This window comes from Osmia bicornis, chromosome 8 (genome assembly GCF_907164935.1).
Source record: "Osmia bicornis bicornis chromosome 8, iOsmBic2.1, whole genome shotgun sequence".
Classification (NCBI taxonomy): domain Eukaryota; kingdom Metazoa; phylum Arthropoda; class Insecta; order Hymenoptera; family Megachilidae; genus Osmia; species Osmia bicornis.
Window position 1 is genome coordinate 397217 of NC_060223.1, and position 17686 is coordinate 414902.

General features: G+C 49.5%; 1 protein-coding gene across 1 annotated transcript; it reads right to left on the reverse strand.

The window, feature by feature from the left end:
• Positions 1-11588: 11588 nt before the first annotated feature.
• LOC123988073 lies at positions 11589-12509 on the reverse strand. Its single transcript, XM_046286850.1, has one exon. The coding sequence runs from the start codon at positions 12507-12509 to the stop codon at positions 11589-11591; it is 921 nt and encodes a 306-aa protein (XP_046142806.1).
• Positions 12510-17686: the final 5177 nt, after the last annotated feature.

Sequence of the window (17686 nt, forward strand, 5' to 3'; positions counted from 1 at the left end):
CGCCTGGTCCGCAGACCTGGGGGTCACAGAGGAGGAGCTGGACGATGCCGTCAGAAGGCTCGGGGCCAAGAACACCGCCCCGGGCTTGGACGGCATCCCTGGCCGCGCCTGGGTTATCGCGTTCGGCGTGTTAGGTCCGAGGCTGTGCCGCCTCTTCAGCGCCGCTTTGGAGCAGGGGGTGTTCCCCTCGATTTGGAAGGAAGGGCGGCTGGTCCTCCTCCGAAAAGAAGGACGGCCCGCAGATTCTCTCTCTGCGTACCGGCCCATTGTACTGTTGGACGAGGTGGGAAAGCTCTTCGAGCGTGTCATCGCAAACCGCCTCGTCCACCACCTGTCGAGCGCTGGCCCCGATCTGGCCGACATCCAGTTCGGGTTTCGCGAGGGTTGCAGCAACATCGACGCTATCCTGCGGGTGCGCACCCTCGCCGAGTCGGCCACGTCCCGGGGGTGGGGTGGCGCTGGGCGTCTCCTTGGACGTTACAAACGCGATCAACACCCTGCCCCGTGGGACGATACGGGGGGCGCTGGTTCACCACAACGTCCCCCCGTATCTGCAGAGGATCATCGGGGCCTTCCTGGATGGCAGGTGAATACTGTACGCGGGCCGGGACGGTACGCTGCACTGGAGAGAGGTCGACCGCGGAGTGCCCCAGGGGTCCAAACTGGCCCCCCCCTTATGGAACGTGGTGTAAAACGCGGCGCGGCGGGTGAACCTCCCGCCCGGGGTGTGGGCCACGGTATTCGCAGATGACTACTACCTGCTGGCCACCGGGCGGGACTGGTTGAGGACCTGCCGTCGTGCCGAGGTGGGGGTCGCCATCGTGTGAAGAGCGATCCGGGGGCTGCGTCTGGCGCTAGTTCCTCACAAGACCGAGGCCATGTGGTTCTTCGAGCCTCGGCGTGGGGTAGCCCCTCCGGCCCAGCTCTGGCTCGACGTCGACGGGTGCCGGATCGTGATCGGCCGGGGTCTTCGATACCTCGGCCTGTATCTCGACAGCCACTGGCGGTTCGATGTTCACTTCGACCGCCTGGCTCCCCGATTGGAACAGGTGGCGACCAATCTTGGCCGCCTGTTGCCCAACTTCGGGGGGCCGGGAGTGAGGGTTCGCCGCCTATACGTGGAAATCGTCCGGTCCATAGCCCTAAACGGGGCTCCGATATGGGCCGGCGATCTGGCGGTCAGCAGCCACGATCTTGCTGCGGCGGGTACTACACGATCTCTTACGAGGGGGCGATTGTCCTGGCGGGTCTCATCCCACTCCGGTACCAGGCGGAGGTCGAATCCAGTACATACTGGTATTCGCGAGCCCTTCGCCAGGCCGGGGAAGACCCGCCGGGGCCGACGATCGAGGAACACCGGAGCCAGGCCCGACTGGTCGCGGCAGAAAGGTGGCAGAGATCCCTAACAGAGCGGGCGTGAGACAGATGCTTGCCGGCGAGACAGAATGGAGGGCCGTGGCCACCTTCTGCTAGGAGGTCATGGCCCTCAAGGAGAGGTCCGAACGGGATCGTGAAAGGTACGATCCCGCTCGGTGAGGTCGCGGACGTGGGACGCGACGACGTCGCCAGGATCCGCCGCCGTAAGGGGCGCGGGGGGGCGATGGCGGCTTTCGCTGTTTGCCCCCCCGGCGCAACGGATGCAGGACGGGGTAGTGTAGCGGGAGGGCCCGTGTGCCTGGGGAGATTTTACGGGGTGTGTCTCTTGTGGGGGTGGGAGGGGTCGCGGTGTACCATCCCGCCCCGGACGAAATGAGCCCTGATCCCGGTCGGACTCGGGGGCGTGCGGGTGGGGAACCCGTTCTCAATCGGGGGCCCCGCTCCGTCCGCCTCGGGGGGGGGGGGTGCCGGGTGACTCCGGGCGCAGAGTGGCGATTTCCCTCCCACGTTGGGAGTGGCGCTGGCCCCCGCAGGGGGGGGTGCAGCGGAGCCGAGGGAGGCCCCCTGGAGGGTGGCCGGCCACGGCTCACCGCAGCCCACAGGGGGACGACTTGGCGGGCCGCAGGCGCCCTATTTGGGCGCCATTGCACGCGGACCCGAGGTGTAGCCGGCACCGGAAGCCTGCGGAGTGAAGTGCTGCGTCTGATCTTCCTCGCGGGCGGGCGGGGGTTTGCTCCGCCCCGTAGCCTGTGAGGAGATCGAGGCGCGGGGACTGCAGGCGGTACGGGCTGGGGGGCCCGGCCGCCATTGCACGCAGTTCCCCCGCGATGGAGCCGGCACCGGGTGCGACCCCTGGTGCCGGCTGGGGGAGTTGTTACATCCCCGTTGAGGTGCACCTTCAGCGCACGGCGGGGGAGGCTCCGGAGTTATAGTAATCAGCTCCCGGAGCCTCTGCCAAACGCCAGAGGATGTCGCCGTGGGGTTTTAGTCAGTAGGAATCTGACACTCCCCCGTTGCCCTCCCCCAGGGGCGCGATGGGTCTTATGCAAGATTTCCCCACTAAAAAAAAAAAGGTTAGGTTAGGTTAGGTTGGAGTCTCGTGCCGGCTGCCGAGCTGGTCGCACGTGTCGTTCGAGGGTCCCGTGGCCTGCCAGGCATCTGGCGCTGCGGGGTTGCACCGTTCTTTGTTTCCTTGATTTTTCTTGATTTTCTACAACTTCTTCGGTTTTTCTTCGGTTTTGCAACATCAGTAATTCCTACGATTTCGCGACCTCTGCGGCCCTTGCTGTGCTTCGCGGCGGCTCACGACTATGTGGATACTAAGTGCTAGGTTATCTTCTTTGGTGCCTGTGTGTGCGCGTTCTTTTTGTGACTCCCCGTAATCTGTGCGGTTCTATAAGTGTTACGGAAGAGTACCAGTGATACGTGCTCGCTTCACTAATGTTTTACTGCATGCGTGCTTTGCGGTTCCGTTTCGTGGCTGCGATGTACATTCATCGCGGACCTCGAGTGTTATGGGCATTGCTGATGCAGCCTCCTTATCTTGGCGACTGGTCCACCCTGATCTGCCTCACCAAATCTAAATTGACATCTACCCAACCCGACTCACGAGATGAGAACTGTGACATGAGGTTTTGAGAGAAGCAAAGGAAGGTTACGTGCACTGCTGCCATTGTTGATGCTGCCTTTTATCTGGACGGCTAATCAACCCTGATTTGGCATATCAATCAAGTTTGACACCTTCTCAGCCTGTCTTACGAAAGGGCAACTGCAACACACATTGCGAGCCGCCCACGGCTGTCATAATGGTATGTCACTCCCGCACAAATAACCGAAGGAAGGGAAAGTTTGAACCAGGAAATTTTAATTTCAATCCCAGCCTCAACCCTAGTCTCAATTTCAGCTTCATACATTATAAACTAATCAAACGCAAACACAATTGCATAACCTAATTCAAACATAGTTTGCTCTCTGTTAATTACAAACCGGCGATGGCTTCTGGAAGCTGTCGTCTGCTCACCAAGTATCGGACTCTCTGTCAGAAATATGCAAACAATTGTTCTAAACCCTCATGTAACCAAGTATAGCCTAAATCTATGAATGCTTCTTTCATATCTCTTATATCTCCTGTGGCACTATGGCTCGTCTGTCCGACCAACTAGCAAAGTAGAGAACTGTATTAATTGAATTGAACTCCCTTTGGAGGCGGGGATTGTAGAACCCGTCCCCAGCTTCCTTGGCCCGACGTCGTTAAAAATGAAGCAAAAGGAGTCGCGCGCGAAGTCCTTATTATAGCTAATGGCGGGTTTCACGTGCATGGGCGCGACTTGGCCACACTCCTTGGACGTTGACTGATGGCTGATCCACTGACCTGTTTTTATCATCACCCGCAAGCGGGTGGCGGAATTCGCTCGTCGCTTGTCCGCGTGTTTCTCCCATCTCTCGATGAGGCGCTTCGCCTCCAACGAGTGGCTCACGCGGTTCGGGTGATCTCTGACCTGCTGAAGTCTCAATTGTACTCTAACTTCAATTGTGCAACTGCTTGGGCAAGCAGCTAGGGAAATAACCAACTGCGATTACCGGCTCATCAACGGTTGAATCCATCCAATCTTAAATCTAATTTCTAGCTCACATATGTACCTAAAACCAGAGTACGAAACCTCTCATAACTCTAATGTTACCTTTCACTCTGCGAACATCGTTTCTAGCATTCTGCTGATCCTAGATCCTGAAATAGTGATCAGCAGCCTATTTTGTGAACTTACATTTATGGCCCCTTAGCTTCAACTCCCACGTTAATACAAAACTCAATTTACGAATCCCTCTCAACTTCTAATCACTAGTATAGATTCATAATTATGAATTATGAATTATCAACTCTAGCTCCCTGTTGTCCTTAATTTGGAAATGTTGAACTATAACATACTCTTTTATGCAAACTACATTCTATCAACCTCAATGTAATTGCATTTCCTGCGCTGCACGACTGTAAATCGGCAACGTCAAACTCCAGGCTCATCACGTTCGTGTCCTGGTTCTTTGCTGGGCTATGATTTGAAATGTGGAATTCAATTTCCCCTGGAGGCGGGGGTTACAGAATACGTCTCCAGCCTCCCTGGCTTGTCGTAAAAGGCGACTAAAAAGGGACCTCGCGCAGAGTCTCTCCAGATTGGCGCCTTCAGGCCGTCGTACACGGACGCGGCTCGCTTGCTGTTCTTCTTACATCGGCCGATGGTCGTCTCATCGACTTAGTTCTAGACATTACGTGCGAGTGGGCGACTTAATACGCTCATCGCCCGCCGGTGCGCGCCTTTCACCCGCTTGACGAGACGCTTAAAACTTCTAGCACTCACGCCTAATTTTAAATCCAATCATGAAAACTCAACTCTAATACATGCTTCATTGTTCGAATACCTACCTATCTCCCTGGCAACGCTTAATTTTGAGAAAGATTCGCATCAATTGCCTTCGCGGGACTGTATTAACTGCCTCTTAATTTTATTCTTATGATAAGTTAATTCAAATCTACGACTCTTCTCAATTCTCAATCATAATACTAACATAGTCCTTCAACTACGAATCATTAACCCCAGTTCCTTGTCAACTTTAGAATTTTTGACTATTTCAAGATTGCGTTTCAACAATTTAATCATAATTGCATTTTGCACAGCATGATTTTCAATTGATGACCTCGAGTTTCAGGCGTATTAAGCTCGCGTCTCGACCCTCTCCCGGACTCCGATCCGCGGTTGATTTTCCTTATCGTACTCCCCGTGTGGGCCCTTCCCAACTGCTATTTGCCAAAGGTGACGGAACTCGTTAACCCGGATTCGGACTGCCTGGCCTGCATACTGCACCCATTAAACTTTCAAGTCGGATTTTGTATGGCTTGGCACGTTGCCCGTGCGGAAGTGCTCCTTCGCGGCTCCCCTTCCTCCCTGCTCTCGCTCAGCGTGGTCTCACGAGTACGACTTCGCCTCAATTTTCCAGACACGCGAATAATATGCTTGGCATCGATGGTGCCGGTAATGATCAACCCAATGAGTGAACCCTACCTTCGAACTTCTGTGTATGTGCCCTATTTTATGACACGAATACGGCATTCCTATTACTGGACTAAGTAAACACAAACATTAACTTATGATCAAGCAATGATGCCTGCAATGCGTCCATTTATTAATAACATTCTACGTAACTCCTTACCTTCCCTTACAAATGTTTTCTTGACATATAAATTCACAGATAAACTCGCAGATACAATGATACACATACTAAACTCACATACTTAACTCACATACTCGCAAACATAATTAGGTGGTCGGGTTGAGTCCGTGCGTGCGTTTGGCTTGCCCTCACTAATGCCATTAATTTCGCCGGTCTGGCCTCACCGGCGCCCGCGGCCACTCCTCGCCCGGGATCCGCGTGTGCCGTGGGAGTGACGGGAGCCTCGCCGGCGGACTTGACGAGGCACCATTAACCCTGCGCGTTCTCTTGCTCTCTCCACACTCTACTTTTTGGTCATCACCTCGGTTACAAACGATATAAGAGAGCGCCGCCTTCGTCTATCCAGAAGACAGCTTGCAAACGACTCTGGAGTCAGCTCCCCTACCTCCAGGTATAGAAGTGTTCGTTGCACTGCCCAACGATCACACACAAACACTGTGTGGCACGCATCATCGTCCCCTGGAGGATCGCAAAACCAGCAGCTCGGGGACGGACTTCTTCCTATCCCATGGAGATAATGAGCAAAGCATCCGTGACCTGTCATCACCTGCGCCAGATTATAGGTTAGGTAACGTGCTCCATTGCTCTCCACCCACGCCTCGATGTTGAGAATCAGCCTGCGAGTTCAGGCGCCGCTCTCCGAGGTTGTCCATCAAGTTTGCCAGCGATCAAAGGTGTCATAATCCACCACCTGCGGCAGATTCACGCGCTCTTCCGGGTCCTCCGCCTCCTCGTACCCATGCAAAGCGGCCCTGGCCCTTATTAACAAGTCCCACGGCATGCAACCTGACAGCGCGCACAATGCCTCTGATGAAACGGTACGATACGCGCGTGTCACGCGCAGTAACCCCAACCGCTGTGTCGATGTCAATCGCTGTCTCACACATCCCTACTCCACCGCCTCGCTCCATACCGGAGACGCATACAAAACTATAGATTCTAGCACTCGGTAATACAGCAAACGCGGTTCGGACCGCATCCTCGTGGATTCGGTAGCAGCCACGAGAGGTGCTGTGCTACTTTCACTGCCTTCTCACATACCCGGCTCATTTGACTATGAAAGAGTCTGCTGTTACTGAACATCACACCAAGGTACCTAATCGAGCGCGATGTCCTGATTATCGCGGCCTCGTACGCTAGTACAAGTCCGTCGGGTACGCGCCGCCCAGTTAAGAGCACTGCTTCAGTTTTCTCTTTCGCGAGAACCAGTCTCTCTCTCTCGTACCACACCCCCACCACACGTAAGGCATGTTCTGCCAGCCCGCGCACTCTGTCTAATGATCGGGCTACTTTAAGCAGCGCCATATCATCCGCGAAACCCACGGTTGTCACGCCTGGTGGCAGCAGCACCTCCAGCAGCCCGTCGTACGATAGGTTCCACAACAGTGGTCCCAACACTGATCCTTGTGGCACCCCACCAAATACAGCTGCTTCCATACACTCACCGCTTGGCGTCCGGGTTCCCACTCTTCGCTCGCTTAAATAGCTACGTAACATGTCCATTATCATCGTCGGAAACCCACGGCCCTCGGCATCAGCCAGGATGCGGTCCCAATGCACTGTATTGTTGCGCCGGGGAGTGGAGCTCGCGCTTTCCATAGTTAAATGAATACACCAGGAGCAAACTAGACTGTCTATATTTCAGTTACACAATTGGTTTAGCAATAGATCCGTACAGTTCGGCTTCCCGATACAATCTGATATTTTTAAAAAAGACGCGCGGTTGTCTAAGAGACCTCAAGCATCCGGTGACGTGTTTCCGCTCGAAACAAGGGATAGCTTCACGTTATGACTCGACGACAGCTTCGGACGGGGCAGTCGATGGCTCTTTCGATACATCAAGAAGCGGTCGATGCGTCGAAAGAGCGGGAACTTCTCGCCGTCGCAACATTGCTCCCCTCCTTCAATAAGCGGTCGACCCGACCGCGGGCATCTTCATACTTGTAACCATCTTCACGTAGGCAGATCAATAAGCCAAATCAAGTCATAGTCTCTAACCTCGGGCTGTCAGTCTTCCATGGATGCTAACCTCTTCTTTAATACCTCTGCCTGAAAGGAGGTTAAAAGCAAAAGCGTTACAGTTACCTAAGTGGCCCTCTCAGGCAGCTAACGTCTTGACATTCGTCCTTCGTCCCAGGGGAAAACCACTCAAAAACCCTGAGCAAGACGCCGGTTCAGTGCTAACAAGTCAACTTAGAAACCGCTCCAATTTCCTATTCTTCTTTCTTCGATTTCCAATTCTTCTTAGCACTCTTCTTTCTTCGAGGAGGTCCTGACAGTTCCTCGCCCTTCCTCTTGATTCCTGGGCCTTCACGCCTTCCTCTCGAAGTCTTCTCGGATGAAGAAATTCCAGTCCAACGGGTCCACTCTACCGGGGGATGCTCCCCAGCCATCAAGCAAAATCTTTCCTCGATGGACTGGTGGTCCGGAGCATACCACAACTACACAGTCCGATGACCAGAACCCCGAATACAAAAATCAAAATAAACGGGACACCGGCTGAGGGGATGCCCTCTTCCTCCGAAGAGAACAACACTTCCTCCATCGTTTAGACACGCGTAGCCAGCAAGTTTACCGTGGCCGAAAGAAACTTCACCCTGGCTTTGTGCGACGAAGCGTCTTCTTCTAGGTCGAGGACGTCAGAAACACCCTCCTCAGTCTCCTATTCATGATCCTTCCCTATTTAGGTGTTTCTTCCCCGTGAATGTTCATATGGAGTCAAACGATTCACGTGAACCACCTTCGGTTTAGATTTTGGGGAGCGAAATATGCGGTAGATTAAGTCATTTAACCGGTTCATAACTTCATACGGTCCTTCCCAATCAAACTGGAGTTTAGGACATTTTCCCTTCGTTCTTCGGGGATTGTAAAACCACACCTTGTCCCCAGGAATAAAGGAAATTGGCCTTGCAAAAGAATCATACCAGGATTTTGTCTTTTCCACACAAATTCGCATACGATGACGAACGAATTTGTGAATCTCTTCAATCTTCTTTCTGGTTTCCTCGATGTAAACAGTTTCTTCTTTATGTTCCGAGACAATAGTTCCTCTGAGCAGATCCAAAGGCAAACGTAACTCTCGTCCCATCAGAAGCATTGAAGGACTATTTTGAGTAATTTCATGTCGAGAAGAACGATAGGCCAATAAAAACGTCGGAATCCACTCATCCCAATCCTTTTGATGTTCCGCCACAAATTGGGATAAATACTCCATCAAGGTCCGTATCAACCGTTCTACGAGTCCATCTGACTGAGGGTGCAAGGGAGTAGTTCTCGTTTTCTTTATCCCCAAAATCTTCATCAACTCTTTAAAGACAGTCGACTCAACACTGCGACCCTGATCAGAATGAAGCTCCAACGGTACTCCATGCCGACTTATCACCTCCCTCATCAGGGCCGTGGAAATTGTCGTCGCCTGCTGGTTCGGAAGCGGAACCACCTCTGGCCACTTCGTGAAATAATCCACCACAACCAGCGCGTACTTGTTTCCAGAAGAAGACCTTGGTAAGGGACCAACAACGTCGAGCGCGATCCTCTCAAAAGGTGCCCCTACGTTGTAGACTTTCATGAGTCTTTTTCCCTTCCCCGAAGGACCTTTCTTCGCCGTACAACGATGACATCGACGACACCAATCTTCCACATCTCTACGGTGACTAAGCCAAAAGAACCGCCGTCGAACCTTGGCCAAGGTCTTACGTATTCCGAAATGTCCTCCAGAGGACGCATCGTGGCACTCTTGCAGAACCTCTTCGACTTTACTCTTCGGTACAATTAATAGTCTTTCAGCTTCTTTTCCATCAACAGACTCCCATCTTCGAAATAATAAATCCTGATGAATTTCTAAAGAGTCCCAAAGTGCCCAGAGAAACTTTGCCCCAGAAGAAAGAGCGGAAACCTCCTGCCAATCTGGTTTATGTCCTTCTCTCTTTCTTTCGTAGATAAAACCAATTTCCTTGTCTTTCCGTTGATCTTCTATCCATTCTTCAAAATTTTCGGGTTTACAAACCGTCCTGAGGATGTGATTTCCCTTTTTCTGATCCTTTTCTTCCAGACGAGTACAAGGTTTGCATTGCGAAGTTTCACAGGGTCTTCTCGAAAGACTGTCCGCATTCCCGTGATTCTTTCCCTCTCGATGCTTAATTTCAAAATCATACTCTTGCAAACGCTCAATCCACCTCGCAGTCTGCCCCTCTGGATTCTTGAATGAGAGCAGCCATCTCAAAGAAGCGTGATCAGTTCTTATCAGAAACCTTCGTCCATAAAGATAATGATGGAAGTGCTCTATGGATTTTACAATAGCCAACAACTCTCTTCTAGTCACACAATAATTCCTCTCAGCCTTTCCAAACGTTTTAGAGAAAAAGGCTATAACCTTCTCTTGTCCTTCCTGGAATTGAGATAGGACTGCTCCAATTGCAACATTCGAAGCATCCGTATCAAAAATAAAATCCATCTCATGTTGAGGGTAGGCCAGAACTGGAGCTTCTACAAGATGTCTCTTCAATTCTTCAAAAGCACCTTGGCATTCTTCTGACCAACGGAAAAGCACTTTGTCCTCAGTAAGACGATGCAAAGGTTTCGCAATGGAAGAGAAACCATTCACGAATTTCCTATAGTAGGTGCAGAGACCCAGGAAACTTCGCAGCTCAGTCCTGTTCTTCGGGATCGGCCAATTCTGCACCGCTGAAATCTTCTCTGGATCCGTCTTCACTCCATCCTCAGAAACTATGTGCCCCAAATACCTGACTTCCCGGCAAAAGAGATTACATTTCTTCGTGCTCAGTAGAAGTTTGGCATCGCGCAAGCGGGAGAATACAACTCTTATATGCTCAATCTCTTGACCGAAGCTTTTCGCAAAAATGATTACGTCATCCAAGTAAACAAGACAAATCTTCCAGTTCAATCCTTGTAAAACATTGTCCATCAGACGCTCGAAGGTGGCTGGAGCGTTACAAAGTTCGAAGGGCATGACTTTAAATTGCCACAGTCCTGTGCCAACGCAGAAGGCGGTTTTCTCCTTGTCTTCATCATCAACTAAAATCTGCCAATATCCACTCTGTAAATCTAGCGTCGTGAACCACGTTGAACCGGCCACCGCATCCAGAGTGTCCTCGATCCTTGGCAACGGATAAGAATCCTTCTTCGTAACCTCGTTGAGACGACGATAATGCACACAAAACCTGGTACTTCCGTCCTTCTTTTTGACCAGGACAATTGGCGAAGACCATGGACTCTTTGACTTTTCAATCACCCCTTGCCGTTCCATTTTCATAAGTAGTTCCTCAACTTCGTCTCGGCGGTGCAACGGTAAACGTCGTGGGGGTTGCTTAATCGGCGAACAAGTTCCCGTGTCTATTTTATGCTGGACTACACTACATTTTCCTACTTCAACCGAATTTTGGCAAATATGTCTTTAAATTCAAGAAGCAGATTCCTGAATGCAAACCGTTGTTCTTCATTCAAATCTTTTCCACTGCGTATGTACAGTTCTTGAAGATACTCCGGAACGGAATCCTCTTCCTCTCTTGTGCTAAATGCCAACGGTTTCTTCATCAAATTTCTTTTTAGAAAATCAACTTCTCCATGGTGTTCTATACAAAGCTTCCCCAAGTTAAAGTCCAGCTGACAAGAATGCTTTTTGAGGAAATTTGTTCCCAGAATACACTGTCCCGCCATATCAATAAGGAGGAACTCTTCTTCGGAGTTCAAAGTACCGATTGTTACCAAGGATCGCTGTTTTCCATAAATCGGTAATTTCTCCCCAGAGATGGAGAAAATTTGGGGACTATAGAGTTTTTCCGTTCCCGCCGTGCCAAATTTGTTATTACTTCCAAATTTCTTTACATCCAGTAAATTTAAACTTGAGCCCGTGTCAAGTATTATGGGGCACTCCTTTTCTGTGACGGATCCCTCGACGCAGGACAAAACATTTCCGGCAACTCTTCGTACGACGGGGGTGAACAAAGGTGAAGCCGGAGGGTGCCCCTCTACGCCGACTGCTTCCCGTTTCCCTTCTTCGTTGAAAATTCTTCTTTTCTTTTTTTCGGACAATTCCGCCACATATGACCCTTCTCCTTGCAATTCCAGCATTCCATCTCCTGTCTTTCAAGCTTCCGTTTTACCGGTCTTCTCATTTCTCTCCTTCCGGAATCCCTCTCCGAAGAATAAACCGGTTTAGTAAATGTTTCTTTTTTTGTAACGGGCGCATTAGCCATTGACTCGACTGCTTCAATCTCCAGAGCCCTGATAACAGCAGCCCTGAGAGATGTGAAACCTCCGAGCCAAAGCATCCGTTTCATTTCCTCATTAGCCAGCGAGGAAACAAATTGTGAGGCAGCAAGCTTGTCTCTAATTTCTAAAGGGCATTCGCAAAAAGCGGCCTGTGCTAGCCTCTCAATCTCCGTGGCTAAATCGGAAATAGATTCCCCTTTCCGTTGTTTATAATTTTGAAACTTAACATAATTGAGGTTCTCAAAATTTTTCGTTCCATAACGGAACGCAAGGGCCGAAATTAACGCGGGAAAATCAGTCTGTTTTTCAACGGAAAGAGAAGTCAAAACACTCCGCGCCGGTCCCTCGAGTGATGTAACCAAGGCCAAGGCCTTTCTTGGCTCATCCCAACGATTCGCCCCTGCAATCGCTTCAAACTGGAGTTTAAACTCCTCCCAGTTAGTTTTACCATCAAACTTTGGTGGTTTCAGAACGTAGCCTAAATCGGAAACGTTCCGCGGCACACCAGACATTTCCTGTTGAGAGACCGGAGGTGAGGGCTGGGGTATCGCGAGACCAGCAGAAGTGGAAGGACTAACAAGAGAGGCTTCGCGATCCCCATCACGGACTGCCGTGGCCGAAAACTTTTCTAAAAATAGTTGGAAATTGGACGATAGCACCTGATAATTGTTCTCCATCGCTGTCATCCGCTCTTCCAGCAGCTTCTGGATCGCTGAAGAAGCCGTTCTCTCCTCTTGCTGTTTCTCTTCCGCGCGAGAGCGCTCCTTTTCCCATCGAGAGTTAAATGCGCGCTGCTGCTCCCTATACTGCGTCGAGATGCTCCTCTGCAAGCCCTCGAAAAGCGTCTCCAAAGTCTCCGGAGAAACCTGGTGCCCGGCTGAAGATCGAGTTCTTATCGTCCTACCGACTGCGCCAATGTTGCGCCGGGGAGTGGAGCTCGCGCTTTCCATAGTTAAATGAATACACCAGGAGCAAACTAGACTGTCTATATTTCAGTTACACAATTGGTTTAGCAATAGATCCGTACAGTTCGGCTTCCCGATACAATCTGATATTTTTAAAAAAGACGCGCGGTTGTCTAAGAGACCTCAAGCATCCGGTGACGTGTTTCCGCTCGAAACAAGGGATAGCTTCACGTTATGACTCGACGACAGCTTCGGACAGGGCAGTCGATGGCTCTTTCGATACATCAAGAAGCGGTCGATGCGTCGAAAGAGCGGGAACTTCTCGCCGTCGCAACAGTATTAAATGCATTTTTCACATCCAGGGTAATTAGCAGACAGTGATTTCGCCCTCTGCGCGCACGATCCCGCTCCGACATGACCACCTTCGTCGCCTGATGAGTTGATCTGCCCTCCGTGTACCCAAATTGACGCACCGACAGCCCTCCAGACAGGCGAATCGCTTCTAGCATTAACACGCGCAAAGCATATTCGAAACAGTTCCCCATGTCTGACAGCATGCAAAGCGGTCGAAGGTCGGAAAGAGAATTACAGGCTTTCCCGGCCTGCGGTATTAAAGCCAGACGCCCTATTTTCCAAGCCCTTGGAAAGTATCCTAGCCTCAGACAGGAATTGAAAAGGGCACAAACCCAGCCGGATGCAGTGTTACGCAGAACGTGAACGGCCTCGCCAGGGATTTCATCTGGACCCGGAGCTTTTCCTTTCTTCAACATCCCCATTGCGTACCTCGCATCTTCGTTCGTGAACACGTCCCCCTGGCGCGAGGTGCCCTCCCCTGGGCTTCAGCATCTCTTTCTGGTGTTAGGAGGAACAGCGCTTGACCCTGCGGCTACCCCCGCGATCTCGCGTGCGTTGGATGCCGACGACGTTGACGCTCCTTCCTGACGAGGCCAGATCAATGAAGCCTGCGCTGCTTCTTCTCCTCTTGCTTCGTCTTCCTCCTCTTCTTCTCCTGCACTACTCCTTGGGATGGCAACCTCTTCTTGTCGCTCCTGCTCCACCACGAAAAGCGCGGACACCGTTGCGTGGAACTCCTCTCGGTTGAGGCGAACCAGGGGCGACTTCCCCTTCAGACGATTCATGACCGCCTTGTAGGGTTTCCCCCACGGATCTTCTTCGATAGTCGAGACCATCTCACTCCACGATGCCTCTTTAGCTCGACGCAATGCCAAGGATAAGGCACGTCGGCTTTCCAGCATCTCCATGCGATACGGGTGCGCCTGCTGTCGTGCTGCCGTCAGGCTCCGGCGAGCCACCTTCTGCCAGCGGTGGCGGAGACGCTTTGCTTGGAGACAAAGATCTGCTATCTTCTGGCTCCACCATGGTACATTTTGTATTTTCCTCCTCTTGCGGGTCGGCAATGGTGGACGGGTTGACTGAAAGAGCGTCTCTAACTCCTCAATCACTTCATCAATTTCGGCCACGGTGCACAGCGGCGGTAGTGCGGACTGTTCCGATGGACCGGCTGCTGCAGCTGCTCTCTCTTGACTACGTTGAACTGTTGGATCCAGGGATCCTGGCATCGGTAACTGGCCACTCACTATTTCCCTCCACGCCTCCATGTCCGGGCGACCTAGTCTCGCCTCCCAAAGAGTATCCTCGGGCGAACCAATAGCCTCTGGTCTCGCTTTAAATCGATGAATAAGATAGCGGTGATCCGACCCCGAATAGCGCGTGGACACTGTGGACCTAAATATTCGACCGTGGAGGCTGCGGCTACACGCAAGGGTATCGATTCGAGAACCCACGCCACCACGCTCGAATGACGGGCCTCCTTGACTTGCCACGGGCATCAGCCCTGCGTGCTCGATCAAACTCATCATACGGTGACCGCGTGAAACCACGTGATCTGATCCCCAGTGCGGAGAGCGGGCATTGAAATCCCCGGCGATTATAATCGGTTTCCTAACATTTGACAGACATGTCGCAAGACCCCGTAATTGACCTTCAAAGCTTTCTATAGTCAGTGATGGTGAGAAGTAACAACTCACTATCACAAACTCGCGAGTCTCCAATGCCACGCATCCGTCTGTCTCAAACACCTTTCTAGTCACCCCCATGTCGCAGCTAGGACGATTCGTATACCACACGCAGGCTGAGCTGCTCCTGTCCTGATGCCAATTCGGATGAGGATTAAACGGCTCACTGATGACGACTATATCCGCGCGAAACTCGTTCACGGCCTGCCACAAGAGATCCTGTGCCGCGCGGCATCTGTTTAAATTGATCTGCAGTACGCTGAACGCAGACATGTTTTCCTCTTCTCTTTCTTCTTCGGCTCGGAGATTTAGCAGCACAGTAACGTAGCTATCAGAACATAAAATAATTTTTAACAAAAAAACATCCGCCTTCGAAATGCACTAAAAAGTATAAAATAATTTCTATTTCATTTATACCAATATTCCATAGCTATTAATAATATCTACTTAATCGTTAAATAGGATACCAAATACATTTCAAAGTTTTCGGAGGCGGCGCAAAATTAAAAACTTTTCCTCTACTAGGAAGATTCTAACTCCGGCGTCGGCAACCTATGATAAATCACCCATTTGATAGTTTCAAGTAAACAATATTCAACGGGAATCAACAAACCCATTGCGAATTAACTATACTGCAGTTCACGAGTGACCGCACTTAACTCGCGCAGCTAGTGACCTACTGAAGTCTAGGAAGATTTTTAATAGTGCGTGTGATTCCCCTTTACAGCGTGCTTCTTATTATGCGTTCACATCATTTTTTTTGCGACAAATAATAGAAATTTCATTGTATCGTCATACTTTACAATATCATCACCGACTATCAGTTATCGTACGTCATATATTTCTGCCCACCATTTATATGTTCGCAAAGTATAATAAGAAGCAAGCTGTAGAGGGGAATAACACACGTTATTAAAAATCTCTCTAGACCTAGTGAGCGGCGCGAGTTAAGTATGATCTCTTGTGAACTGCAGTATAGTGTATGTACATCAGGAGTGCTGCCAATTTCTCATATAATCGTTACAATTACAAATGTTTTCAGCCGGACCCATAATTTTTCTCTTACGACTTATTAATTACCAAGTTTGCCATACCGCAATCAAATCGTTATAGGCAGCATCGTTTGTTCGGGTATTTTTAATTTTGCGCCGCCTCCGAAAACTTTGAAATGTATTTGGTATCCTATTTAACGATTAAGTAGATATTATTAATAGCTATGGAATATTGGTATAAATGAAATAGAAATTATTTTATACTTTTTAGTGCATTTCGAAGTCGGATGTTTTTTTTGTTAAAAATTATTTTATTTCACACTTTTTACTGGAACCAGTAGTATTTGTAGGATAGTGTAACGTGATTTTAGATTTCTGTTGCTTAGCTAATAACCATAAACCGAAAAAAAATTGACCGAATTTAAGTTGTTAATAAACAACAAATTTCATAAATTTTTGCAAGTGAGATCATCGCGGATAAACCTCCTACTAAATGTGAAAGGTTTCATCGCTATCGGTACATTCCCTGCAGCATAAACGCCGGAAGATATAAATGAAGTATTACGTATTTTGCGATAAAAGTCGTTAGGAATGAAAAAATACAACAATTTTTTTGCAGGACCAATTAGAAGATATACTCTACAAGATGCAAAATTTTCGATCCGACTGGTCCATCCGTCTCGCGGTAATCGGTGAAAAATGTAAATCAAGCATTACGTTCTTGCAAAAAAATCGTTAGCAATGAAAAAATGCAAAATGCCTTTCTGACGGGACCAAGTCCGAGATATACTCTACAAGATGCAAGGAGTTTCGTTCCGATTGGTCTATCCGTCTCGGAGTAATCGGCGAACGTACGGCGCACGTACATGAAATAGTACGTTTTTCTGCAATAAAAAGCGTTCGGAATGAAAAAATATAAAATGTATTTTTAACAGGACCAATCTGCACACATACTTTAGAAGATCCAAAAGGTTTCGTTCCGATTAGTTCATCCGTTTCGGAATAATCGGCGAACATTCATTTAGAAAAAAATGTCGTTAGGAATGAAAAAATGCAAAATATTTTTTTACGGGACCAATCGGGAGACTTACTCTACCAGACGCAAAAGGTTTCGTTTCGATTGGTCCATCCGGCTCGGAGTAATCGGCGAACATACATTTAGAAGAAAAAATCATTAGGAATGAAAAAACGCAAAATATTTTTTTTACTGGACCAATGGGGAGTTATACTCTATAAGACGCAAAAAGTTTCGTTCGGATTGGTCTATCCGTCTCGCAGTAATCGGCGACCGTACGCCGCGCGTACATGAAATAGTACGTTTTTTTGCAATAAAAAGCGTTCGGAGTGAAAAAATGTAAAATGTTGTTATAAAGGGACCAATCGGGAGACTTACTCTACCAAATGCAAGAGGTTTCGTTCCGATTGGTCCATCCGTCTCGGCGTAATCGGTGAACATACATAAAAAAAAAAAAATATATATACATCGAATTGAGTATCCTCCTCCTTTTCGAAGTCGGATAAAAAGGAAACGGGCACTCTTAAGTACAAGGATCTACATTTAAGTCGAACTGAACTGACATGGCAGTGATCAACACTTACTGCGACTTGTAACGGCAATGACAACCCCGGTTATGACCCTCACGGTACAAGGATCCTAAACCACAGCAAACAATGAGTAACATGGGTTCGGAAAGCGAAGCAAATGACTTATGATCTATAACTTAAATCTGAATCAAAAGGGAGAAAAGAAAGGAAGGGAAAGAGAATAAGAGAAGGAAGGAAAAAGGAAGGGGAACAAAAGGGGGGAAAGAGGGGGAGAAAAGGGAACAACTGTAGCACGGACGGGATTGTTTCAACTGACTCGCATCAATCTGCTTGCATCGCCCCCTCTCTCCGGCCTGCCCTATCAACTTAACTCAAC

What these genes read in the sequence shown, in the direction of transcription:
- LOC123988073 (XM_046286850.1), bottom strand. Translation starts at nt 12,509, where the DNA reads ATGGAGAACAATTATCAGGTGCTATCGTCCAATTTCCAACTATTTTTA.